The 27755-nt window shown below is 49.8% G+C and overlaps 2 protein-coding genes across 3 annotated transcripts; one reads left to right on the forward strand and one right to left on the reverse strand.

Annotated features, from left to right (window-relative positions):
- Positions 1–619: 619 nt before the first annotated feature.
- CCS (copper chaperone for superoxide dismutase) lies at positions 620–14328 on the reverse strand (the record flags this gene model as incomplete). 2 transcript variants are annotated; one of them, XM_082340882.1, is made up of 8 exons in its annotated part: positions 620–928; positions 1014–1117; positions 1189–1266; positions 5539–5599; positions 6189–6366; positions 6564–6701; positions 13804–13876; positions 14199–14328. In XM_082340882.1, the coding sequence occupies 8 exons, from the start codon at positions 14235–14237 to the stop codon at positions 775–777; spliced, it is 825 nt and encodes a 274-aa protein (XP_082197008.1). In that variant the 3' UTR covers positions 620–774. The 2 variants fall into 2 exon arrangements, with proteins under 2 accessions (XP_082197008.1, XP_082197009.1); XM_082340883.1 differs by lacking the exon at positions 6564–6701 and having other exon boundaries at positions 14199–14237.
- On the forward strand, positions 14299–17139 carry CCDC87 (coiled-coil domain containing 87; the record flags this gene model as incomplete). The annotated part of the gene is given in 2 exon segments (XM_082340808.1): positions 14299–17016; positions 17018–17139. Coding segments are annotated over 2 exon segments (2739 nt in total). The 3' UTR covers positions 17039–17139.
- Positions 17140–27755: the final 10616 nt, after the last annotated feature.

Here is a 27755-nt window from a genome sequence, read left to right on the forward strand (position 1 = left end):
GAGTCTTTTACTTGTGAGTAAGGAAATCAACTCAAGCCACATTAATTTTTTTTTAGAAAGTGGGTGATGATGCATTGGTGGGGGGATGGTCCCTTGACTCCCAGGTCAGGAGGTCGCTGGCCTCAGGAAAGGCCCAGAGTGCGGACTCCGGAGCATCTGGCATTCTCCTGTGACTCTTAGGTTCTCCCTGTGCATCTGTCTCATTCTTCCTCCTCAGCAGATGGGGTTTTTCTGATACTCGGTCCATAAGGCAGGGAGAAGAGGCCCACCCACAGTTCCCATATTCCCATGTTACAGATCCAACCCCAGGGAGAAACTAAAGTTGGATCCACTTTGATTTCTCTGGGAAAGCAAGGCCCTGTGTGGGTCAGGTGTCCATTTTGGTTCCAACTGGCCATAGTGAAGGGAGGGGGACAGGCCACAAACAGAAATATGTCTGCTATGGTCCTTCACTCTGACCCTAAGGAGAAGGATACGGCCCTCAGGAACTGTGTGGCTTTGAATCCAGTTTTCTTTGCCTCTGAAGCCAAGAGGTGGCCCTCGACAGGGAGGACAGAGGCAGAGGTGCTGTGGTTATTAAGCCCATTAAGGGGCAACAGGACATGGACAAAACACAAAGTTCCATATGAAAATAAAACTTTAATTTGCCAAGGGAAGATCACAGCAACGCCTACACACCCTGCACACGAGTTCTCCTAGGACTGGGTGAGCAGGGCCTCCCTCCGGAAGTGCTCAGCAGGGAGGACAGTGACAGACCCGAGGCTGAGGCTGTGCTCAGAGGTGGGCGGGGGGACTGGCGGGCTGCTTTCGCCCGTCGCCAGCGATGGGCCGGCCTCGCTCCTCCCAGATGGTGAGCCCGTCGCAGGAGCAGATCTGCTTGGGGTTCTGGAAAAGGCCAGCAGAGCGTGCGATGATGCCACAGGCCAACCTGAGGAAGAGCAGTGGGGTCGAGATGAGCACCTGCCTGCCCGGCCCCTCCCGGTCTCCACGGGCACTGCGGGCAGAGCCCTCACCTCTCTCCCGAGTTCCCTGTGATCTTGGACAAGGGATGGCCACCCCGGCCCAGGTCGTCTTCTCCCTCATCGACGACCAGGCTTCGGCCAATCACATCACACACCTTTGAGGAGAGACAACGACCTCAGACAGTGGACCTGTTAGGAAAGGTCCCCGCCTTCTTTTCCACCTCACCTTCAGCCTCTCGTCCTCTATCCTGAAGACGGCTCGGCCATCAGCTTCAGCGTGGATGTTCCCCAGGTCTCCGCGGTGCTGCAATGAGACCCGGGGGGAAAGCGCACGTGGGACACGGCTGCTAACTTCTGGCTTCTCAGTATCTGGTTCCCCTTCCTCAGAGTACCAGTGTCCTCCTATGGGTCCAGTCTGGTAGGATGAAGGGACGGCCCAGGAAACAAGGAAGGCAACTGGACTCTCTCTCCCTGGAACTAAAATCCTGGGCACGCTGAATGACAGCACGCTGAAAATGGCCAGTGACTCCCTCCCTAGGAAGTCATGTCACTAGACCAGGCTGCTTCTCCTACAAGGCTGCTGCCCAGTCTGCATCCAAGCCTCAGAATCTAGCCCGGTTCCTGCTTCTTTCCAAGCCCACTTCTCCAGCCTCCCGATGACTCTGTGAGCCCCTGGTAGTCTGCAGTTCCCCTGGGCTTAAGTTGGCCAAGCTTGGCTTCTTGACCATCAGAGGCAGCCAGCATCCCTTCCCTGACGTCCGGCCTCCAGGAAAAGAAGAAACACAGGGGCGAAGGGCGTCTCCTGCCCCCAAGACCTGGTTCTGCCCACCTTCTCCCTTGAAGGTAATAAAAATGTCCTGGGACTTCCCTGGTGGTCCAGTGGCTAAGACTCTGCGCTCCCAGTGCAGGAGGCCCGGGTTTGATCCCTGGTCAGGGAACTAGATCCTGCATGTCGCAACTAAAGATCCCGCATGCCACAACTAAAAAGATCCTGCACGCCGCAACTAAAAAGATCCCGCACGCCACAACTAAGACCCGGTGCAGCCAAATAAATAAATAAATAAATAAATTTAAAAATGTCCTAACACAGCTACTGAGCTCCGCCTACATCAGACACCCTCTACCAGGCAGGGTGGGAGGTGATGGTGTATATGTGGTCAGCCTCCCTCAAGGGGTTCAGAGCATGGTGAGGAGCCAGACCTGGAACAGACTAGTGATTACAAAACATAGGGTTAGCACAACAGTGAGTGTGTTTCCTGGTGACAAGGCCCTACTGGTGAGTCACAGAGACCCACGTCTGTCTGTGCAAATAAACTGCCCCCAACCTGACACTTGGGCAGAAGTAAGAGCCTGAGCCAACATGGGCTGGTACACACGGCCTTGCTGCAAAGCAGGGTCACAAAGCATGTCACTGTGTGATGGGGCTGACGAGCAAGCAGCAAGAAGAGCCACTTCTGCTTTATCTTGTTTTCCTTTAGGACATCTGCTGCTTACACCTGGCACTTTTTGTTGTGCCAGGTGTTGGGGCCTTTTGCGGTAGGAAGATAAAGGAGGGGGAGGCGTTTCCAGGACTGGGCGGAGGAGCAAGTGGCCTGGTGTGTGGCTCAGAGGCGTGATCCGGCAGCAGAGGGTCGGGAGACGCAGGCTTTCTAGTCCCTCCCCTGCACACGGGTGGGTGGAACTGGGCCAGGTGGCACTGAATGTCACACCAATTAGCCACGTGAGATCTGTACCCTTGGGTACTGGGGAGCCAAGAAAGGTTTCAGGCAGGGGTGTGACACGGTTACTCCATGCTTTGGAGCAGTTCCTCTAATACCGTGCATGAAGGGAAAGGGCTGGAGGCGGATGGGGAGAGAAGGGAAGGAAGCTTAGAAACCAGTTAGGAGATGTGCAAAGGGACAACCAGGCTTGGACATAAATCCCCACACTGAATTCACTTCTGTCTGGACAAAACCAGACGCTGAAATCCAAAAGGAACATGCCAGTCATTATGGCCGCTTGGACACGTAGCTCTTGCTCAAGTCCTCCTCCGCCTATACCAAGGGCTCGGGTACAAGACAGCAGCTGGCTCCAGCCCCTTTAGACGCCCTGCCCCGAGAGGGGCCCAGGCCAAGGCACAGGTCGCGAGGTGGTCTCTTGTCTTTCAGAAACTCCACTTCCTAAGAGGCATAGGGCTGCCAGTTCCCAGACCTCCTTCTTGCCGGTTCAAGCCTCCAGGGCTTTGTCTACGGGGCGTCCCCTGTTGAGCCTCCATTCCCACTCTCCCTTCTTCACCTGCCTGATTCCTGCTCAGCACCTTTCAAGGCTTCAATGAGGAAGACTGCCTCTAAGATGCACCCCCTGGATTCACACCCTGTGTGCTCCACCACGAGGGTGGGCTGGACCTGGCGTCATCTCCAAGCGTAGGTTACAAAGGAGTGTGGCTTCAGTCTTGGGCGCCTTCTCTCTCACTCACTTGCTCTGACGGCAGCCAGCTGCTGTGCTGTGCACTGGCCTAGGGAGAGACCCACCTGGCAAAGGACTGATGTCTCTGGCCAACAGCCAGGGAGGCCCTGAGGCTGGCCAACAGCAACATGAGCTCGTGTGGAAGTGGGTCCTCCCCACATCGAGCCTTGAGAGACCCGAAGACAGAGGCCCCCAGCTAAGCTGCACCCGAATTCCTACCCCAGAGAAACTGTGAGATGACAAATGCTTGCTGTTTTAAACCTGGGAGTTCCCTGGTCGTCCAGTGGTTAGGACTTGGCGCTTTCACTGCTGTGGGTTCGATCCCTGGTTGGGGAACTAATATCCGCACAAGCCGAGCAGCTTGGCCAAAAACAACCCCAAAAAACCCTAAGTTTGGAGTAATTTGACTCTCAGCAATAGATAACTGACACACAGAACGCAAGTGTGACACTATGCGATGGACCCAACAGAAAGGCTTCCCCCACTCCCCAGGGGGCGGGGGGCGAGGAGTAAAAACTTTCATCATTAGAAATGTGACAGAGCTGTCAAAAGTCCAAAAAAACAAAAATCACTTACATGAATTAAGAAACACACACCATGTTTTCATTTGTTTGCCCTCCCCTGCACACGGGTGGGTGGGGCTGTGTGATGGGGCTGACGAACAAGCAGCAAGAAGAGCCACTTCTGCTTTATCTTGTTTTCCTTTGGGACATCTGCTGCTTACACCTGGCACATTCTGCTGTGCCGGGTTTTGGGGCCTTTTGCGGTAGGAAGATAAAGGAGGGGGAGGCGTTTCCAGGACTGGGCGGAGGAGCAAGTGGCCTGGTGTGCAGCTCAGAGGCGTGATGCCCTCTGAATCGCTGGGGAGGGGAACACATAGCACCGCACGTGGAGGAGACGGAATTAGGTGTGTGTGGACAGGGCATTAGGAAACATCCCATCACTGAGAGAGGAGGCCGTCCTCCTGGCACGATATCCAGGACAAAACTTCAGCTTTGTGTTAAAACGTCTTTAACGCCTCTCTGACATTCACTAATCACTCTGACAAAGATAAAGCAGGCTGTAGTCCCTAGCAGGAGTCTAATGACACTTTTTAGGTCTGCATTGATTTATTTTCACAATGATCCTCCTCTTGGGGCTAGAAGTACTGGTTTCCTATTTTCTGTGGCCATATCAAGTTTCTTGTTAAAAATAAATCTACCTTAATTACATGAATGATGTCTTGATTTTCTTCAAAATAATGGTGGAGAAGGGCCGGGGTGTAGATGAAGCAGGACTGGCCACGAGTTGGTAACTGGGTGACAGGGACATGGGGGTTCGGGACTCTACTTTCTCCACTTTAGAACTTGTTTGAAACCTTCAGTGACAGATTAAAATGTTAAAAATAACTAAATTTACCTAAGGGAAAAAAAATCAGTCAATTTAAATCAAAACATTGAGTAACTAACAGAACAAGTAGTACTCAGATAAGGTAAGAATCATTGAGGCAGCATGTGACTCACTGCCGATGGGGAAACAATTCTCTGGTGTAAAATTAAACTCCAGGGCCAGGAGCTGCAGCGTCAGGGACAGCCTTTTGTTTTTTTTTTTTTTTTGGCCACACCATGAGGCATGCGGAACTTCCCCGACGACGAGGGATCGAACCCATGTCCCCTGCAGTGGAAGTGAGGAGTCTTAACCACTGGACCACCAGGGAAGTTCTGGGACGGCCTTTTTAGTTTAGGGAAAACCTTTAACTTCCACACCATCACCTTCTCCAGGAAGCTTTCTCCCATTGCGTGTGCCCCCTGGGCTGGATCAGGAGCTCGCTCTGGGCTCCCAGGGCCTCCTGCAGGCTCCTGCAAGGATTCTCTCACTGCACTGCAACCAAGGAGTTCTCAGTGTCTCCCTCACCAGACTCTGAGTCTTAGGGAGCAGGCCTTCAACACAGAAAGTGTCAATAAATGTTTCTAAATGGAACCAAAAGAGTGAGGGAAAAAGACCCCAACAAAAAGGAATCATACTTTCAGGCCCCAAGAGCTGCCTGCCCTGCCTCTGAGACCTTGGGTTCTCTCTCAGCCCAAAATGAATACTTACCTGGTCGGGGAGTTCCCTGGCGGCCTAGTGGTTAGGATTCTGGGCTTTCACTTACCCGGTCAGAGTCCTGGGGACCCCCATGAGACATTCCATCAGGGTTAAAGTGGTCCCCACAGCTAAGAAAGAAAGATAACAGGTGGGCAGTGAAACAACAGCTCACAGGCCAGGTGATCCATCCTCTTACTTTACACTTGTTTCATTCATTCATTCACTCACTTATTCATTCATCCACTCATTCAACACACAGGCCCACTCTGTGCCAGGCTCTGGGCTGAGGGCACTAAGAAGAATCAGTCATGGGACCTGCCCTCAATAAGCTTCCAGGCGAGACACAGATGAGTAAACAACTAATGGCATGACAGCATGACAAACACCATGATATGGAGACCTGACCCTCCCGTGTCCAGGAGTCACCTTCCATCTCGGAGGCAGTAAGGTGGCTATGAGCAGAAACGTCTAGGTCAGATTTTGGTTCAAATCCCCACTCTACCATTTACATGCTCCAGGGTCTTTGACAAGTCATTTAACCTTTTTGAGCCTCAGTTTCCTCATCTGTAGACTGGGCCTTTGTGTATATGCCTCCCAGGGTACTTGTGAGGACCAAATGTGAAAGAGTGTGTAAAAAGCTGAACACAGCCCCCTGCACTTAAGTGGGTGCACAACTGGGGCAATAAGGATGCTACGAGGAGGTTACAGAGGACTCACCTGTTGCAGCTCCTTGTGAGGTCTCCGAACTCATGGACGTGCAGTCCGTGCAGCCCAGGCTGCAGGCCGTCAATGGTCCCCTCGATGAGGCAGCGCTCAGGGGTCAGCTGTAGGAAGTGCACCACTCCCTGCACAGGGCCAGGCCCCCCGAGAATGGCCACTGCTGCCCCCAGATTCTCTGTAAGGTATTAGACACCAGGGCTGGCTCGCCACCTCACCCATTTATCAACTTGGAAAGGGCGTGGAGAGAGCGCCCTATAACTTTCACAGGGTCCCCAAAGCCACACCAACCCAAAGCCCCCAAAGGCTATGGTTGGATCTGTACCACACCCAGGCCACCTCCCTCCCAGAGAGGCCAAGGCCAAGGTTACTCACGGAACAGCCCACTGCCCATGCCCTTGAGTACCGCCTGCCTCCCAGTGCCTTCTAGAAGGGCCTGCACCTCCTGGCTGGGCAGGGTGGTCTGTACCAGGACCATGTGGTTCTCCAACTGCACCTCCACACTCTGGACACCTGGGGGAAGACAGGGGACAGAGGGCAGCAGAGGGCTGGCACCCCTGTGCCAGGAGCAGGGAAGAGAGAATCAGGGGGCCATTCCCCATCTCCATCTTAACCAACCTTCCTATGGTCAGAGGCAAGCTCTGAAGCTGCCTTCTAGCTGTGTAAGGCCCTTAACCTCTCTGAGTTTGTTTCTTTATGAATAAAGTGGGGATAACGCCATCTTGTCCCCGGGAGTGTTGTGAATTCTTATTTCATGCCAGGCATTATTTATAACTTTTGAAACATAGTTCTTTTAAAAATGTTTCAGGGCTTCCCTGTTGGCGCAGTGGTTGAGAGTCTGCCTGCCAATGCAGGGGACACGGGTTCGAGTCCTGGTCTGGGAAGATCCCACGTGCTGCGGAGCAGCTGGGCCCGTGAGCCACAATTACTGAGCCTGCGCGTCTGGAGTCTGTGCTCCGCAACAAGAGAGGCCGCGATAGTGAGAGGCCCGCGCACCGCGATGAAGAGTGGCTCCCGCTTGCCACAACTAGAGAAAGCCCTTGCACAGAAACGAAGACCCAACACAGCCATAAATAAATAAATAAACAAATACTTAAAAAAAAAAAAAAGAATGTCATTATATAAAAAAAAAAAAAAGTTTCAGCACAACATTGTAAATCAACTATACTTCAATTTTTAAAAATTAAACAATAAAAAAAAATGTTTGTATAAAAGTGGGCTATCAATAGCCACATTACTCATGATAGTCAAAAGGTGAAAACAACCCAAAACCCCATCAAATGATGAGTGGATAAACAAAATGTGTACCCATACAATGGAATACTATTCAGCCATAAAAAGGAATGAAGCACTGATACATGCTACAATGTGGACGAACCTTAAAAACATTATGTTAAGTGAAAGCCAGTCACAAAGAGCACATATTAGATGATGTCATTCTGGATGAAATACCCAGAATAGGTAAATATATAGGGACAGAAAGTAGATTAGTGGGTAGGGGAGTAGGAGGGTGATAGCTGAAGGGTACAATTTCTTCATGAGGTGATGAAATAGAAAATTGATAGTGGTAATGGTTGCACAACTCTGCGAATATACTAAAAACCACTGAATTGCATACTTTAATGGATGAATTTTATGATATATGAATATTTCAATAAAGCTGGCACACATAAAAAAGAGGGGGTTATCACCACTATCCTGAAAGCTAACATTTACTGAACATGCACTGTGGACTTTTTCATACTTTACCTGTATTAATGCAGTAACCCTGTGAGTTGGGCACTATTATCCCCACTTTACAGATGAGAAAACTGAGGCACAGAGAAGTTATGCAACTTGCTCCAAGTCACGTTGTAGTGAATGGTGGGACTGAAACTCATCCCAGGCAGCCTAGCTCCAGAGCCCGAGCACTTCACCTGAACACTGTTCACCCTGAGAAGCAGCTCCAGCCTCCAGGCTGGCTTGGCACCCCCTCCTCCATCCTCCTGTGGCAGTTTCCACTTCTCCCATGTAACTCATGCTGCACCGATTACAATCCTCTGTGTGGGCAGGAGCTCTGTGTGGTCCACAAGGGTCAGGTTCAAAAGTCAGAGGGTCTCAACTGCCCTCCAAATCCCTGAAGTCACCCTGGTGTGTACACAACCGGCGGGACGATTCTGACACATGCTCAGTTTCGAGGGCCATCGAGCCAACTCAAAGAAGGATGAGAAGGGGCTTCTCTTTCACTCAGATGTTCAGGGCTCATAAACCTTTTAAGAGAACTCTTGAATCCTGAGCCAGAGCATGGGGGATGGCTGGGAACTCTGAGGGATGATCTCACCTGTGGAGCTTACAACCATTCTGCTCTGATCTTAGTAAGTGTGTCTGTTGCTCTGGCAGGGTAGAGCCCATGGGAGCCGGGAGCCCTGGGCAGCCCAGAAGACATAGGTTAAGCGAGGCATGTCCCTCTGCTGAGCCAGTGCTGTGTGAACTGAAGGTTGCACTGACTGTCTGCGTTCCCTTCATCCTTGGTTCCCCCACCCACCGCCACCCCCGCCCTGTATTCGTTCAACAAATGTGTGCTGGGCCTGGAGGAGGCCAGGGTCAGGGAAAGCACCAGTCCTAGTCCGCAGGGAGCTCATGGGCTGCGGGAGAATCAAGACTACACCTGCCCATTTTTGGATTGGGTTGTTTGTTTTTTTGTTATTGAGAAAACAAATACAGTATGCTAACACATATATATGGAATCTAAGGGAAAAAAAAAAAAAAGGTCATGAAGAACCTAGTGGTAAGACGGGAATAAAGACACAGACCTACTAGAGAATGGACTTGAGGATATGGGGAGGGGGAGGGGTAAGATGTTACAGGGTGAGAGAGTGTCATGGACATATATACACTACCAAATGTAAAATAGATAGCTAGTGGGAAGCAGCCGCATAGCACAGGGAGATCACCTCGGTGCTTTGTGACCACCTAGAGGGGTGGGAGGGAGGGAGATGCAAGAGGGAAGAGATATGGGAACATATGTGTATGTATAACTGATTCACTTTGTTATAAAGCAGAAACTAACACACCATTGTAAAGCAATTATACTCCAATAAAGATGTTAAAAAAAAAAAAAAAAAAGACTACACCTGGATTAACCATCAGGCAGTGACGGGAATAACAATCCCTGAGGCACACACAAGGAACCTCAGCTGTTCAGATTCCTTCGAACTTGAGGCAAAACTGGAAAACGGCACTGGGAGGAGGTAGCACCTGAGAGGCAGGACTGTTTGGCCTGCGGTTACAAAGGGTCCCGTGGTCTTGCTTCTACAGATCCCCTGCCCCACTGGTGACACTGTTGGGGGAGGGGCCGAATTTGTAAACAGAAATCAGACAGACACACCCATCTCCTCCCCGGCAAGTACCCGGCAATTCTGCAATTCTGCGAGAAGAAAGCCCCCCAAATAACCCAACTGCCCGTCACTTAACACAATGTCTCATCCTGGGCCACCTAGCGTGAAGCCTTGGAGCTCCAGGTCCACCCAGAGGTGCCTCTGGATGCCAAGGTGGTAGGGAGGACGGCAGGGAACTCTGAGCCTCTAGGGAATGCCAAGAGCTGTGTGCTCAGCTTTACACACATCAGGACAGTGATACTGTCCTCCTCTGGCGAGTGAAGAAATGAGGCTGGAGGGCTTCGCAACTGGCTCGAGATCGCAAAGCTCAGAAGGCAGCCTGTCCAACTCCAGAGCTGATGCTTGGTCCCCTTGCCCCACAGGAAGTAGGATTGGGCCCCAAAGGACTGATTGTCTGAGGCTCCCAGAGCTCAAGTAAGCATGCAGTGTGAGGGATTCACTTGCCTATTCATTCATTGAACAAATGTACACTAAGTGCCTATCATGCCCCCCGTTCCGGGCAGTAGGGATGCAGCAGGGAGCAAGTCAGGTGATGTCTCTGCCCCATAAAGCAGCATGTGTTCCAGCACAGGAATATGGATATCAAACACATGCACAGAGAGATTCAGATAGTGCAAAGTGTGATCAATGAAACAGGGAACAACTGGGGGGTGAGCCGCTTAGGCTGGTGAAGGAAGGTCTCTGAGCCTTCAAGCAAAGGCCTGAATGTAGTCAGGGCAGAGCATTCCAGCAGAGGGTACAGTTTGGGCAAAGACCCTGAGGCAGGAACGACATCTATGTGTTCTAAGAAGAGAAAGGCCCAAGTGGCTGGAGCTGGAGTAAAGAGAATGATAAGATACAAAGTTGTAAGTGGAGACCAATGAAACAAAGCCCTGCAGGTAACAGGAAAGAATCTGGAATTTAATTTTAATGCAAGGGGAGGCCATTGGGAGAGGCCACAGAGTACAGTGGTTGAGGGTGTGGGCTCTGGAGTTGAAATTCTGAGTCTGCCATCTACTAGCTATGTGGCCTTAGCTTACTCAACCTTTCTGTTTTCTTTTCAGTTTCTTCATCTGCAAATGGAGATAATAATACGACCTACTTCAGCGGGCTACTGAAGGCCTAAACGAGTTATCTCCCATATAGCACTTAGAACAGTGCCTGGCCTACGGGAGGCTCTTAAATATTATGACTTTTAGAGGATTTTAAGCAGAGCAGTGATAACATCTGAGGTTTGATTTAAAAAATCATTCTTGGCAATTTCCTGGCAGTCCAGTGGTTAGGCTTTCACTGCCAAGGGTGCAGGTTCGACCAGCGGGTCGGGGAACTAAGATCCCACGAGCCATGCGGTGCAGCCAAAAAATAAAATAAAATAAAATAATTGAAAATAAAAAATGAAAAAGATCACTCTGGTTTCTATGTGAAGAAGCTATTGGAAAGGGCAACAGAGAGCCCAAACATAAGGTTCTCGTGTGGGTGGTGGAGAGGTGAGGTGGTTTGGTTGGGTGTGAAGCCCAAAGTACGGAAAAAGAGTTTTAGACACAGCAGACAAGACTTTCTGATGGACTGGCTTTGGCACAGGTAGGTTGCTGCTCTGGGGTCTCCTAAGAAGAGCTGCTTCTCTGCACCGAAAGTGGGAGGGCCCCAGTGGGAAGCTCCTTGTGACTGCACTTCCCGAACTCTTGACCTGAGTCTGAACCAAGAAAGCTGGCTCCCCAGCTGAGCAGCAGTTTGGTTTGGCTGGTGTGGAGTGTGGCCAGGCCAGAAGTGCCTGTTGAGCTCAGAGCCCAGGGAGGGAGAAAAGATAAGGCCATAGGGGACTCTAGGGTGGGCGATAAGAGTTCAAGGAAGTGAGTCTTGGGCCGGGAGGTTCTCTCACTTACCCCTAGAAGGAGAGCAGAGCCTTCTTCCCCAAAGCCCAGGCCTCCTGGAGAGGGCAAATCAACCAATCACTCTTTCTGTCTCCCTCTCTGCATCTGGGAAGCCAGCCCATGAGAAAGCCAAGCTGCTTCCAGTTACCCAGACCAGAAAACGTAGTCACCGGAAGTCTTTATCTGGTCTCTAAGAAACCTGCTGAGAGCTAAAAACTGCCCTATGTCCAACAGAAGTCAAGCTGTCTGCTCTCCCAGTAAGAATGTTTTACAGGAGGTAGAGTCCAACAGCCTCGGAAAGCTCTGGTCAGATCACTCCACTCTCAGTGGAACGGCTCAGTTTTCTCAGAAACGCACCCCTCATTCCCAAACACACAGTCAAAGCAAACCCAGCTTTAGGATCTGTCCCCCTCTGCAAACATGGCACTGGAAGCCAGCACCAAGCACTCTGGGGGTTGAGGGCAGGCGCTGCCCGGCCGCTGCGCACCAGCCCCGCTCTGCTCTCCATGCGTAAATTCACGGGCAAAGACGAATGGCTAACAAAAGGAAATGGTGCTGGAACAGTGGGAATCAACAATTTTGCACAGGATGCTTTGGGAGATGTTGTTTACTGTAGTCTGCCTGAAGTTGGGACAAAATTGAACCAACAAGAGGAGTTTGGTGCTTTGGAAAGTGTGAGAGCTGCTAGTGAACTCTAGTCTCCTCTATCAGGAGAAGTAACTGAAATGAATGAAGCTCTTGCAGAAAATCCAGGACTCGTCCACAAATGTTGTTATGAAGATGGTTGGCTGATCAAGATGACATTCAGGAACACCTCAGAACTAGATGAACTAATGGGTGAAGTATATGAGAAATACATAAAATCTATTGAGAAGTGAAAATGGAACCCCTAAATAAGCCAGTTTGAACAACTTAAAAAAGATCAGGGATTTCCCTGGCGGTCCAGTGGTTAAGACTCTGCGCTTCCACTGCAGGGGGCACAGGTTCGATACCTGGTGGGGGAACTAAGATCCCACATGCCGCACGGCGCGGCCAAAAAACAAAAAAAAAAGATTTGTCCCCTCATGCCTCTGCCCAACCAGCTTACCACCTATAAGCCCTTCCCCTCATAATTCCTAAGATTTAGTGGGCTCTCACTGCATGCCAAAGACCTTTCTAAAGTGCTTTTGCATGTATTAACTAATTTACTCTTCACAATGAACCTCTGGGGTAGCTTCTATTACCTTGCCCATTTAAACGCTGAAGAAACAGACACAAAAAGTAACATGCACGAGGTCTTAGTGCCATTACGTGGCAAAGGGAGGATTTGAACCCAAACAGTATGACTCTAGAGCACATATCCCCGAAGACCTAGGACACACTGATGCCTTATACAGAGCCAAGTGCCACCAATGTCCCAGTTTCAGAAGCCATCACATGGCAGCTCCTCCAAGAACTGCTCTTCCCAGCACAATGCTTGTGTGCTCATGTTACCTGAGGGCAGAGGCTGTGCCTGAAACACTTGTGAACACTTTTCCCTAAAAAGCCCCCAGTGTCTGGTCTATACCTGAATGACTGGATAAACGTTTGACAGAATCAAAGGCAGGCAGTTCCCACAGCCATGTTGGTGGCTCTGCCTTCTCAGATCTTTCCAATTGTGCCTGGTCACCTCCAGACCAGCTAGCTGGCTTTTAAGAATCAGGGCCGGACTTCCCAGATGGCGCAGTAGTTAAGAATCTGCCTGCCAATGCAGGGGACACGGGTTCGAGTCCTAGTCTGGGAAGATCCCATATGCCGCGGAGCAACTAAGCCTGTGAGCCACAATTACTGAGCCTGTGTGTCTGGAGCCTGTGCTCCACAACAAGAGAGGCCGCGACAGTGAGAGGCCCGTGCACCGCGATGAAGAGTGGCCCCCGCTTGCCGCAACTGGAGAAAGCCCTCGCACAGAAACGAAGACCCAACACAGCCATAAATAAATAAATAAATAAATAAATAAAATTAAAAAAAAAAAAAAAAAGAATCAGGGCCGCCTAGGATGGAACATGGCTAGGGCTGCTGTTTGCTTTGTCAAGATTATTTTGTTTCTCAAGCAAGATCTGCCTGTGTTCTAGGGAAAACCCCCTGTAGGGGGGGACTATGCTCTGCCTACCTCCTCACCCTCCAGGCACCGGAGGTTTAAGACAACCAGAAGGGCAGGCAGTTAGAGCCAGTAGAAGAATCTGGCAGGGCAGGCCTGAGACCTGCACTCTAGACTCCGCCTCTGGGTCACTGTGTGACTGAGAACATTCCTTCCTCTCTCCAGGTCTCAATTTCTGCATCTGTAAATGGGAGTAGGGTTGGTCTAAGAGATTTGCCTGCCCCTCCCAGAGGCCTCCTGACTGCGCGCAGAAAAGTTAATCTGGTTCTTACCTGCTATCCCTTGCAGGGACGAGCGCACCGCGTCCACGCAGCTCTGACAGGTCATCTGCACCGCGAACTCCAGCTGCAAGGACGGGCCGATGAGAGCTGGCGAAACCTTCTTGCGTGACCCTGTTTCACTACCTCCCCTGTGACCACCCCAAAAGGCCTGGAGTAACGCCCCACGTGACCCCTCCTCAAGCGCCTTCTTCATTATCACTCACCATCATTCCAGGAGCAACACCCCTCAACATTAACGCCAAGGGCCCTGCTACTCTCACATTCCAGCCTGGACCCCAGGCCCCAATCCAGGTGTCCGCTCCTTCCCCCATTCTCAAGTTAACGATCACCTCAGGGGCTGAGGCTCTCTGCCCTGCGAGGCTCCCACACGAGGCCTCGACCCTCACCGTGCAGGCAGTCCCGCGGTCCCCCGAGTCCGATGCCATCCCGGACGCAGTCACCACCGTAGGACCCGAACTGTCCAGGTCCTGTGGCGCCAACCCTGAGATGCGTCGGCGGAGGCGGAGCCCCGGAAGCCACTCCTTGCCCCGCCTCCCGCTGCGAGCGCACGCAAGGCTCTGCATTCCCCCCCACCCACGTCCACGCTGTGGCGGGCAAGTGCTGCGCAGGCGCACTTGGGCCATCAGGCCCCTCGTTGCCTTAGTAACCGCCTGCGCCGCCTGCGCCGCCTGGTGTAAGATGGAGCCATATAAGCCCGAGCCCGAGTTCCAGCGGTTTTACCACCGGTTGCTGCGTCCGCTGTCTCTCTTCCCCCGCACGACGACGCGCACAGAGTCTCAGAAGCGCCTCCCGCAGGAGGTCCCGATGCTGCTGCCCCTACCGGTCTCAGGGCTGACGGTGGCGTCGCTCTGCCGCCAGGTAGCCGAGCGGCTGGCCAACAGCGGGCTGGAGGCGCGCGCGCCTCGCAAGGTACGACTCCGTTTCACCGAGGTCATCTTGGACGAGCTGAAGTGCAGCTGGCAGGAGCCCCCCACCGAACCTGGTCTGAGCCACTTGAACAATCAGAGGCTGCGGAAGCGGCTCCTGGTCTACGTGCTGCTCAGCAGCGAGCAGCTCTTCGTACGCTACCTGCACCTTCAGAAGATCATGTCGACCCCCGCAGCTGTCTTCACCGAATCAGCCACGCTCACCCGGTTGGCCGCCAGCCTCGCCAGGGACTGCACAGTCTTCCTCACCGGCCCCGAGGTCTACCGTGGCCTGCTCGCTGACTTCCGCGCCCTGCTGAAGGAAGGGCAGGTCCAAGTCTGCGTTCCCAGAGTGCGCCCCCTCGGCCCCACTGGGGCTTTCAGGCTCTGCCCTATCCCATGGCATCACAGCACTGGCTTTGCCCAAGTGCCGTATTTCAACCTCAGCCTGAACTACCTCATCCAGCTCAGCCGCCCGCGGGAGTTTGTCAGTGAGCCTGAACCGGATCCAGTGAAGGAATTGAAGTCCATTCCCCAGCTGAAGAAGAAGAAGCCTCTCCGCTGGCTGTCCACCATGCAAAAGAGGAGAGAAAGCAACTTCAATTCACAGATTGCCTCACTGCCTGGGTCCTCTGTGGCTCCCCCCAGCCAGGCTCCCCCCACCTCCCACTTGCCCCTCTCCTCCCAGCTCCCGAGGGGCCAGTCCATGCCCTCTCTGCGTGAGGGCTGGAAACTAGCAGATGAGTTGGGCCTTCCTCCATTCTCTCCTCGCCCCTTAACCCCACTGGTCCTGGTTGCAGAGAGCAAACCAGAGCTGGAAGGGGACACTGTGGCTGAGGACCTGAAGCAGAGGATGAAGAACATGCACTTGGGGTGGTCTCACTACTCACCGCTGGACTCGGGCCTGCCCCCACTCTTGGGGGCCCTGACCTACCGCCCAGCTGCAAAACATCACATGGAAGAAGTGCAGAGAATGTTGAAGGGCCTCGAGGAGAAGGAAGCCTCAGAGCAGTGGAGCCTCCAGCCCCCCAGATCCCCTCCCCTTGAACCACAGCCAGTGACTGTTACTTTGAAGCTAAGAAATCAGGTGGTCCAGGCAGCTGCTGTACAGGTCTCAGCAAGAAACTTTTTGGATTCCTTCCACGTTGAGGGGGCCGGAGTCCTATACAACCACCTGGCTGGTGAACTGGAACCCAAACTTATCGAGGAAATGGATACTGATCGCACTTTTGGCAGTAGCATTGGGGAGGTCTACAAGGAGCTGATGAGCTGTGTCTCTAATGACCACTTCTCTTTTGACCAGGGGCCCCTGGTTGAGCCTGCAGCCAATGAAGACTGGTCGGCCTTCCTATCCTCAGCCTTTCTACGTCAAGAAAAACAGCGTCGTATCATCAACACCAAGCTGGCTGGACTTTATTCCCAGAGAGCTAACACTTTACAGTCCAACCCTGATAAGATGTCCTCCCTCACATCACTCCAAGCAAGTAAAAGCTGGGAGAAGTGGTCAAACAAGGCCTCATGGCTGAACTGGTGGAAAACGACTTTGTCTGTGGGTGACTACTTCAAGTACCTCACCACCCAGCAGACAGATTTCCTCCATGTCATCTTCCAAATGTATGAAGAGGAGGTTCCTGTGGAGATCGTGGCCCCTGTCAGAGAGTCCCTGGAGATTCAGCACCCACCTCCCTTGCTGGAAAACGACAAGCCAGACTTTGTGCCAGGAGAGTGGGATCGGGACACGGTGCTGGAGTGCAGGCTGGGAACTAAGAACAACAGCCTCCTGGAAGACTCTCACAAAATCCTGAGCCTGCAGAAGCGTCTGGAGCGGCTGTGGTCCATGCTTGAGGTCCCTGACAAAGACCGGCTGGACATGGCCATCAAGTACAGCTCCAATGCCCGCCTGAGGCAGCTGCCGTCACTGGTGAGTGCCTGGGAGCGGGCCTTGCAGCCCATTCAGCTGCGGGAGACATTGCTGGGGAGACTGGAGTGCTTTGAGCGACAAGCCTCCGACCCTAACCGCTTCTTCCACAAGACCGACATGGGCCTGAGTCGCTTCCTGGAGGAGAATCAGATCCGCAACCATCTCCATAAGAGGCTCAGTCTAGTGGAGGCTCCTTTGGTTCCCCTCCTGGAGGAGATCGAGTTAGTCTTTGGTGAGCCAGTGACCTTCAAGGGGCGGCACTACCTGGACAAGATGAAGCATGACAAAGTGGAGATGCTCTACTGGCTGCAGCAGCGGCGGCGGGTCCGCCACCTGGTCCGGGCCAAGAGGGCCTCCCATCAGTCAGCCCTGTCCAGGAAGCTCAGCAGCCAGCCTTTAGTAGCCCCTGGGAATACCCCATTACTCTTTGACCAGACCAAGTGCCCTCAGATCCCTCCCTCACCCCCATACACCCAGCAGCTCACCCAGACCTCTTGACTGCTTTGAAAGAAGAAATATCTGGGAGTGCGGGGTTCAGGAAAACTGTGCTTCCAACTACCAGGGGACTGAAATTAGCACTTTATTTTGACCATGAAGTTCTCATAAAAGAATCCACAAGCCCAGTAGTCCCATTTCTGTCAAGCCATGCACAGCACAGCCAAAAGCTCATGTATCAGAAGAACTGAGACCATCCCTTGGAGTTCATTGTAATGGGAAATGTTAGACAGATGGAAACCATCCCCTATGGAACACCTCAGCTTAGCATTTCTATCACGATACACTAGATTGGCTGATTAGAACCCTAAGCCAAGAGACTCTATGGCATAATGGCTAAGAGCTAGTGCTCTGGAGTTAGTAGATGTGGGTTTAAATCCACATCCTGACTGTGTAACCTTGGGCACACTACCTAACTTCTCTGCATCTGGACCTTCCTGTGTCAGGTGAAGGAGTTGGATCCAGGTTGTCACTTCTTCCAGTTCTGGCATACTGTTGGCAGAGCCAAAATTTTTCATTAAATTTTCACCAGTTAATACAAGCACGTGGTACAAAGTACAGAAGGGTATGCACTGAAAAGTAAGTCTCCTTCCCATCTTTCCCTCCAATACCTCAGTTCTCCTCCTTGTGGGTAACAACTGTTACCAGTTTCTTGTGTATCTTTTCATTCCCTTATTCAGCAAATATTTATTGAGCACCTACTAGGTGTTCATGCTTGGTCTCTATCACTGAACAAAACAAAGACCCTTACCCTTTGTAGAGTTTACATTCTACTGGGGGGAAACAGACCATAGACCATAAACATAGTACCGAAGCACATTGGGTAATAGAAAGTTAGAGGGTGATAGGTACTGTGGGAAAAAGAAAAAACAGAGAAGGGCAAGAGGAAATAGAGTGTGAAGGTTGTAGCTTTATTAGGGTAGCCTGTGTAGGCCTCACTGGGAATGGGAGATTTGAACAGAGGCTTGAAGGAGGGGAGGCAGTGAGCCCCATGGACCTCTGGGACAACAGTGTTCCTGCCAGCTATTGGGAAGCGTAAGGCAGGCGGGTGCCTGGGGTGTTCCAGAAAAGCAAGGTGGCCAGTGCAGGTGGAGCGGAGCTAAGGGGAAAGAGGGATGAGTCAGAGGGGTCGTGACAAGGTGCCAGGGGACAGGTTAGATTATGTAAGGCCTGTAGGCCATTGTAAAAATGATTTCAGAGATAGCCTATGCATATATGAACACACATGAATATGTTGTCTATACACATGTCTTTAACTACACCAGCAGTAGCATGCTGTCCCCTGTTTTGCCCCTTTCTTTTTTCCCCAATGAGCTTGCCTCAAGTTCATTCCACATCGATACACATAGATCTGCCTTATTCTTTTTGATTGCTATCTAGTATCCCACTGGGTGTTTTTGGTTTTGGTTTTTTTTTTTTTTTGGCTGTGCCATGCAGCTTGCAGGATCTTAGTCACCCAACCAGGGACTGAACCTGGGTCCCGGCAGTGAAAGCGTGGAGGCCTAACCACTGGACTGCCAGGGAGTTCTCTTGAGTGTATTTTTATTTTGTTTAACCAGTCTCTTATTGTTGGACATTTACAAACAAAAACAATGCTCTAAAACAATCCTTGTTCATCTCTTTAGTATGTGCAGCTATTTCTATGGTTTAAGTTCCTGGAAGTGGAATTATATCCAAGCATAAGCACTTGTAATTTTGATGGATATTACTGATTACCCTCCACAAAGGCTGTAACCATTTGCATTACTGTCAGCACTGCATGATGATAATAATTCCCCACTCTCACCAATAGTGTTATCAAAATTTTTAATCTTTACCATCTAATAGGTGAAAAAATTGTATCTCATTTGAGTTGTGTTCTCATCTCTCTTATGAGTGAAGTTGCATCTCTTAGATGTTTAAAAGCTGGGTTATTTTCTGTAAAATTCTCATGCCCTTTGCCCACTTTTCAATTGGTTTTGACTATTTTGCTTTTTTTTAAATTTATTTTTGGCTACATTGGGTCTTTGTTGCTGTGCGCGGGCTTTCTCTAGTTGTGGCGAGCAGGGGCTACTTTTCGTTGTGGTGCGCGGGCTTCTCATTTAGGTGGCTTCTCTTGTTGCCAAGCCTGGGCTATAGGCGCGTGGGCTTCAGTAGTTGTGGCTTGCGGGCTCAGTAGTTGTGGTGCACGGGCTTAGTTGTTCCGCAGCATGTGGGATCTTCCCAGACCAGGGCTCAAACCCGTGTCCCCTGCATTGGCAGGCGGATTCTTAACCACTGCACCACCAGGAAAGTCCCTTACTATTTATTTAAATTAAAACTAATCCCATTATGTGTTTGCAGAGATAATATATGTTATGAAAAACAACTTTTTTTTTAAAGTAGTGAAGAGTGGCTATTTTACTCTTTTGCAAATCTCCTGAATGTCTGGCTTAATAGGAGACAACTGGATTCTCATTTATGTTTCTGCTGTATCTGTTGCAATATTGCACGTCATGCAGCCTCTGGAAAACACTGTACTCAGAAACAGGGAGGGTAGAAAAGGCAAATAACGTGGCAGCAGTATTATGAAAATGGTTTTGATATCATGAAACCCCAGAAAGGGTCTGGGGGTGCCCTATTTGTATTTTTTTTGAAATAGAGGAAGGGGCACAGGCGGGGGCAAAGGCAGTAGTGAGGGTGGTGTTAAGGACTGTGAGACATGATTTGGGGGAGTGGGCAGTTGCTGGGGCAGGGGCAGTAAAAGTGGGGGAAAGGTTGGTTGACCAGCTTGTTTGCTTATAAAATGTCAAGCCAGAGGTAAAATACAACTTGAAAAAAACAATCGGTAATTCTGCAAATTGGTCATTTAGCTGCTGGACAAGCAGATTGGCTTTTGGTGATATGGCCACTCTGGGAAGCTGAGACCCACAGAGCTGAAGCCCAGTCCTGACGGCTCACAAGTGCTGGCGGGGACGGGATCTGGGCCCAGGTGCTTCTGACTTCACTAAGCCTACAGCCCCACCTCCTGGGTCTTGGGGTTTCTGTGTCTGGCCCGCCTCTTCCTTGTACTGTTGTTTATCAAACACTTTTCTTTATATTGACTCCCTTTTTAAGAAAATTGTATTGAAGTATAGTTGATTTACCATGTTGTGTTAATTTCTGCTGTACAGCAAAGTGACTCAGTTACACACATATATACATCCTTTTTTATATTCTTTTCCATATGGTTTATCACAGGATATTGAATATAGTTCCCTGTGCTTTACAGTAGGACCTTGTTGTTTACGCATCCTAGATATACTAGTTTGCATCTGCTAACCCCAAACCCCCAGTCCTTCCCTCCCCGACCTTGGCAACCACAAGTCTGTCCTCTACGTCTTTGAGTATACTGACTCTGTCTTAAAACTTATTTTAAAAGGCAACTTTAATCACACTAGCTAATACTATATAGTGATTATTAAGTGCCAGACTCCATTCTAAACACTTTTCATGCAGTAATTCATTGAGTCCTCATGGCAATGCAGTGAGGTAGGCACTACTGTTATTTCAAGGCCCAGATGAGGAAACTGAGGCACAGAGTGGTTATGTAACTTGCCCAAGGTCACACAACTAGGAACATGGCAGAGTTTGGATTCAGACCCAGAGGTCTGACTCCAAGTACATTCTCTTAACCACTGTATTGTTTCTTATCATAAAATATAAAAAAACAAGTCTGCCCAGTTGAAGTCCATGGGGAGAAGCTGAATATGATCAAATTTTTGGCTTTCATCGTTACCTGTCCCCGGAGGAAATCAGGCTTTCGGACAGCCCACTTGATTCCCAGCAGTGACTCTGAGGCCCACATCATTCTTCTTTCAGGCCCAGAGCACTGAACTCCTCCCAAGTGGCAGACACTGCTTGGTGGGCGGGTGGGAAGCAGAGCCAGAGGAAACCAGAAAGAACCAGTCGCTGTCGCCGAGGAGTTTAAAGTTTAGTAGGGAAGATAATTTCAATAATATGGCAAGTGAAGGGTACGGTGGGAGCCCGCAAAACGGACATTCAACGGAGCCGGGGCATAGGGGAAGGGTGATCGGGGAGAGCTTCCTGGAGGAGGCCACACTCAATTGGAGTCTAAATTCTAGAATGTTGAGTGGGAGTCAGCAGGCACATGGTGGCAGAGGAGAAGAGGAGAGCTTTCCAAGCCCAGCGTGAGCAAAAGTACAGGAGAGGAGCGTAGTGTATGGGGGAGAACTACGAGCACTTTGGCATTAATCAGCCTTGAAAAGGCCTAGAAGGGAGTGAGACTGGAGGGGGAGGCAGGGCCAGGTCCAGTGTGGGCCTTGTTCTGTAGGTGTTGGGAAGCCATGTATTCACCAGCAGATACCTACTGAGCACCTGCTCGGTGCCTGGGGCTGCTCCAGGTGCTGAGGACGCCACACTGCACAATACAGACAAGGGCGCTTTGTGTTCTGGGGGAGGACCCAACAGCCAGGCAGGTAAAACAAATGATACAGGGGAAAAAAACCAAAATGGCAACAGAAAATTCAGAGAAAAGCAATTTAAAATAGGGGATCGGGACTTCCCTGGTTGCACAGTGGTTAAGAATCCACCTGCCAATGCAGGGGACACGGGTTCGAGCCCTGGTCCGGGAAGATCCCACATGCCGCGGGCCGCGGAGCAACTAAGCCCATGAGCCACAACTACTGAAGCCCGCGCGCCTAGAGCTGGTGGTCCACAACAAGAGAAGGCACCGCCGTGAGAAGCCCGCGCACCGCAACGAAGAGTAGCCCCCGCTCGCTGCAACTAGAGAAAGCCTGTGCGCAGCAACAAAGACCCAAAGCAGCTAAAAATAAATAAATTTATAAAATAGGGGATCATGGAATTCCCTGGCTGTCCAGTGGTTAGGAATCTGCGCTTCTACTGCAGGGGGCACGGATTCGATTCCTGGTCAAGCCGGGGCATGGCAAAAAAAAAAAAAAAAAAAAAAGAAAATAGGGGATCAGAGGAGGGAATATTTGAGCAAAGACTGGAAGGAGTGGAAAGAGAGCTGTGTGATACCTGGGAAAGAACATTCTAGGCTGGAGCTAATGTAAGTTCAAAAGCCCTGAGACGGGTGTGTGCCTGGTGAGTCTGAGGAGGCCAGTGTGGCTGGAGTGGCACAGACCAGGTGGGGAATGCTTGGGAATCAGGTCAGAGAAATAAGGGGGTTTTATCAGGCTTTAGTCAGAGGAGTGACATTTGGCTGCCCCACGGGTGAGGGTTAGGAGGCTGCGGGCTGGAGGCTAGCAGACAAGGGTGGAGGCTGCCACAGTGGGAAGATGAGCCGGAACGGAGTGTTTAGGAGGCAAAGTTGGCAGCGTTTGGTGAAGATTGACTGTGGGGAATGAGGGTAGAGAGTCAAGGACACCTCCTCTGTGTCCTCCTGGGTGTCTGGCTTGGGCCTCTGGTGGAGCCCTTCATGAAATGAGAGGATGGAGGGTTTGGTGGGAGTGCAGTGGGGGGAGATGATGAGTTCAGCCCTGAAAAGGTTAAGTTTGCAAATTCCCTGGTGGTCCAGTGGTTAGGACTCCACGCTTCCACTGCAGGCTGGTCGGGTTCAATCCCTGGTCCGGGAACTAAGATCCCACAAACTTCATGGCCAAAAAAAAAAAGAAAAGAAAGAAAAAGTTAAGTTTGATGTGCCTGCAGGGCATCCAAGTGGAGATCCAAAGGCAAATGTTTTTTCTTAGATGGACAGAAATTTTGCTAAAGATGGAAATCTTTAAACAGCATACTTATATACATAATGTCTTAGGTCACTGCTCAGATATCACAAACTGTAATTTTCTAGATCAATCTGGGGCCTAAAATATGTAAAATAATTATTTGTTTACAATTTTACCAAAGCTAAACTTTTAAAAATAAAAGCTATTATTCACTAAATACAAAGTTCACCTAATACCACTGAGTTAGGCATTGCTATGGACTAAATGTTTGTGTCCCCCCCAAAACTCATATGTGATGGTGTTCGGTGGTAGTTTGGGAGGTATTTAGGGTTAGATGAGATCATGAGAGTGGGGTCCCTGCCCTTATAAGAAGCAGAAGAGACCAGAGCCCCCTGTCTTTCCACCTTGTGAGGATACAGCAAGAAATCAGCAAATGGCAAACCAGGAAGAAGGCCTTCACTAGGCACTGGATCTGCTGGCACCTTAATTTAGGACTTCCCAGCCTCCAGAACTGAGGAATAAATGTTTGTTTAAGCCTCCAGTCTGTGGTATTTTGTTACAGCAGCCTGAGCAGACAGAGACAGGCATCATCAGGTGTATCCCAGCTAGGGAGTCAGAAGTCCCAGCTTTCCCCCATCAACAGAGGAGTGGATACAGAAGATGTAGTACATACATATTGTACAATGGAATATTACTCAGCCATAAAAAAGAACAAAATAATGCCATTTACAGCAACATGGATGGACCTAGAGATTGTCATACTGAGTGAAGTAAGTCAGACAGAGAAAGACAAATATCATATGATATCGTTTATATGTGGATCTAAAATAAATGGTACAAATGAACTTATTTACAAAACAGAAATAGAGTCACAGATGTAGAAAACAAACTTATGGTTACTGGAGGGAAAGGAGGGAGAGATAAATTTGGAGATTGGGATTGACATATACACAGTACTATATATAAAATAGGGAATTCCCTGGCAGTCTAGTGGTTGGGACTTTGTGCTCCCACTGCAGGGGGCACAGGTTCCATCCCTGGTCGGGGAAGTAAGATCCTGCATGCTGTGTGGCCAGAAAATAAAATGAAATGAAAAATATAAAATAAAATAAAATAAAATAAAATCCTACTGTATAGCACAGGGAACTTCTACTCAATGCTCTGTAATGACCAATATGGGAAAAGAATCTAAAAAAGAGTGGATATATGCATATGTATAACTGATCCACTTTGCTGTACACCTGAAACTAACACAACATTGTTAATCAACTATACTCCAATAAAAATTTTTTTAAAAAAAAGAAGAAGAAGAGAAAATACTTGAAGAAAGAACAAAACAAAGAAGTCCCAGATTTCCCGTTCATTGCCTGTGACCTTGGGGAAGGAATTCCATCTCCTTTTCACCCATTCATTTATCGCATATTCAATGAGCTATGGCTGTGCTTAGGCACTGAGGAGAAAGCAATGAATGAGCAAAGCTGACAGGGTTTCTGCCCTCAAGAGAGAGTAGAAGTAATGGAGAGGCCTGTGGATCACCCGTGACCTGGAGCCTTCCTTCCTGCCTTGAGAGGCTCAGGAGGAGGTAGGTTATGTCCAAGCCCAACCAAGCCCTGGGACCTGGGACCTGGGCTTTATGTGCCTCGTTTTATTGTACTCTCATCTCATCCCTGCAAGACATCTATATGCTTACCCTACAGATGAAGAAATGCTCAGAGAAGCAGAGCTATTCACTGAAGGTCTTATAATTAATAAGTGATAGATAAAAATTTAGAACTTGTGCTTCCCTGGACACCATCGAGAGAGTGGAAGACACCCCACAGGATGGGAAAAGAGATTTGCAAATCACATATCCGATAAGGGAATTGTATCTAGACTATATAAAAAACTCTTACAGCTCAATAATAAAGACAAGTAACCCAATTTATTCTTTTTTAAAAAATTATTTATTTATTTATTTATTTTTGGCTGCGTTGGGTCTTCGTTGCTGCACGTGGGCTTTCTCTAGTTGCAGAGAGCACGGGCTACTCTTCATTGCAGTGCGTGGGCTTCTCACTGCAGTGGCTTCTCTTGTTGCGGAACACGGGCTCTAGGCACACGGGCTTCAGTAGTTGTGGCTCGCGGGCTCTAGAGCGCAGGCTCAGTAGTTGTGGCGCACGGGCTTAATTGCTCCGCGGCATGTGGGATCTTCCCGGACCAGGGCTCGAACCCGTGTCCCCTGCATTGGCAGGTGGATTCTTAACCACTGCGCCACCAGGGAAACCCCTAGTTTCAGGTTTTAAATCGCGACACCTCATCTGACCAAACTCCCCAAAATAACAACTTGTTGGCTGGCTAAGGCAGAGATTTAAGTGGGTTCCACTGAGGGAGTTATTAAAATGTCATCCTCTCCTCCTTCAGGACCTTGAAGGCCTCAGATCACTTGGAGATGACCTTTCTAAGTTAAAAGGTAATTCCTATGAAGGGTGTAACACGGGGCACGGAGTAAGCACTAGCTATGCATTACTATTATTGTTGTTGCTGTTATCAGATGACTCCTAGGAGTTATGCAACAGTGAGGTGAGGTCATTCTGGGATTAGGGTGTAACAAGAATCTTCAGGGGCTCTCGGAAGCTGCTGCAGCCTGAGATCTTAGCCACAAAGCAGTGAGGATATGGATCAATTTATGCATGGAGCTCTAGAGCCCTTGGGGGTGGAGGTGGGGAAGGTCAGTACCCTAACCCTAGGCCTAATGATTCAGCCAGGGAGACCTGGAAGTGGACCAGAGCTGCTCACTCAAGGCTGAGAGATGGTCTCTGAGATATATTCACCTCTAGGAAGGGAGTCTGGGCTCAAGAATTGGGGCCCAGAATCTCCATCCATCCATCCATCAAATCATCGAAGAAATATTACAGTAAATCCACTAAGGGCCAAGGCAATGTCATTTTTTGACCCTTGTTGGTCTTAGTCTGTCAGACTTTTGGGGTCCCCACCCCACATCTTCTCACATCTGATCAAATGCACCTATGTCCCACATCAAATAATATTTTGCTGTAAATTTCTTTGAAAGAAATTTTATAGTTTTGCTTTTGAAATTATCTGACTTCATGTAACTTGTTTAAATTATGATTTGTAGAAAAATGTAAAAAAAAAGAAAAAAGAAACAAACAAAAATAAAACAGTCCAGTGGGAATAAGCAAAATAAGGACAGGGTATGATGGATGCTGAAAGATGTAGTGTTCTGAGAGAGAGGGAGGGGGCTCCTTTAGACGAGGTGGTCCTTACTCTGAAGAAATAGCATTTAGGCTGAGACAGGACAGCTGGGAAGGAACCTGCCCCCTACCGAGCAGGGGGAGTCTCTCCAGGCAGAGGGAACAGCCAGTGCAAAGGCCCTGAACCTGGAAAGCACTTAGCTTGTGGACAGGAAGAGGGTCACTGTGGCAGGGGCTGAGTGAGGGGCAGTGAGAGAGCACGAGATTAGTTCAGACAGGAGGGCAGGGGCCAGGTGATGCCCAGCTGTACAGACCATGGTACGGAGTTGAGATTTTGTTCTAAGTGGAGAGCGCCAGTTAGGTTGGGCTCCCTGGGGAGCAGATTCAGAGAGGGTGATTGGTGGGCAGGAGGTCCATTAAGGAGTGCTCTCAGGATCAACACCAGGGGAAGAGAGGGGAGGGAGGCAAGACTGAGCAGAGGGAGAATTTGAGCTGCCGTGCAGTCTCAATGGACACCTCCCCTGACGCAGCAGGGAGTTCTGAAGCTGGGATGACCCTTCAGATTTGTCATTAGATGCAGCTGCCTGGGGGAGTGGGCATGACTCTTCAGCCGAGGCCCCGAGGGGCTGACAGCGGAGGGCAGTGAGCCAGTAGCTGGACACCAAGTCCATCCCTGAAGGAGAATCTGGTCTGTGCGTCACAGCCCACAACCTGATCCAGTTTATGTTTAATGAGGTCCCTCTAGCTGCTGCGTGGAGAGAATTATTGGAGGGAAGAGTGGGTCCAGCCAGGCCAGCAGTGATGGTGGTTTGGCCATGAGCGATGGCTGTGGGAATACAGATAAGTGGATGATTCTTGGAGACATTGGGAGGTGGAACCAGAGCACTTGAAGATGGATTAGATGTGAAGCATGCAGGGAAGGGAAGAAGCAAGGACGCTTCAGGTCTGTGGACTGAACAACCGAGGGAACAGTGATGCCATATGCTGCGATGTGGGATTCCTGAGGGAAGTGGCTGGGTGGGAGGTGAGAGAGCAGGGAGAGAGCGCCCCTCAACTTCTTTACAGGCTCGAGACCCTGGGAGTGTCCAGGACCAAACCTCAACAGCGCCATCGTGTGGTGGTAATAAGTCATAACAGCAGTGGACTCCAGACCTCAGTTGCCTGCAAAGTGGGGAAAAGAGGTCAGACCGCAGGAAGTACCCTCAGAAACCAGCCCCACGGCGCCTCTTTCGGACTAAGTAAATCACTGCGGATTTTGGACAACTCAGAGTGGGACGGAGATGAGGAGCCTCAAAAGAAAGAGATAGCTAGGCATCGGAGTTTGAGGAATTATTTGAGAATGATAAAATGGTGTTATTGTACCTGTGCCATAAAGGAATTAATCAACATAATAATAATGTTGACAGCTACCATTCAGTGAGCACATAGGAGGAGCTGCATGAGCCCTTGTAATCTACACGCATCAATACAAGGAGGCTCAGAGAGGTGAAAAGATGTGTCCCAGGTTATATAATAGTAGATGGTGGTGGAGTTAGGATTAAAACCCAGGTCAGCCTACCAATGGATCTCAACTCTGTCAGATCCAACATGCCATTTTAACAGTAAATATTTTACAATGCCCTCTTTACATCCCAACATCTGGATTGTGCCTGATGCATTATTGTGCACTCGGTCAATATTTGTTAAATGAATTAAATAAAATTCATGGATAGTATCCTACCTAACGACATAATTTTTTAAATCAAGTAAAAAGAAAATGAAAGCAATTTATGCTAAAGAAATCTGCATT

The sequence above is a fragment of the Balaenoptera borealis genome (assembly GCF_965194805.1).
Source record: "Balaenoptera borealis genome assembly, chromosome: 11".
In the NCBI taxonomy this organism is placed as follows: domain Eukaryota; kingdom Metazoa; phylum Chordata; class Mammalia; order Artiodactyla; family Balaenopteridae; genus Balaenoptera; species Balaenoptera borealis.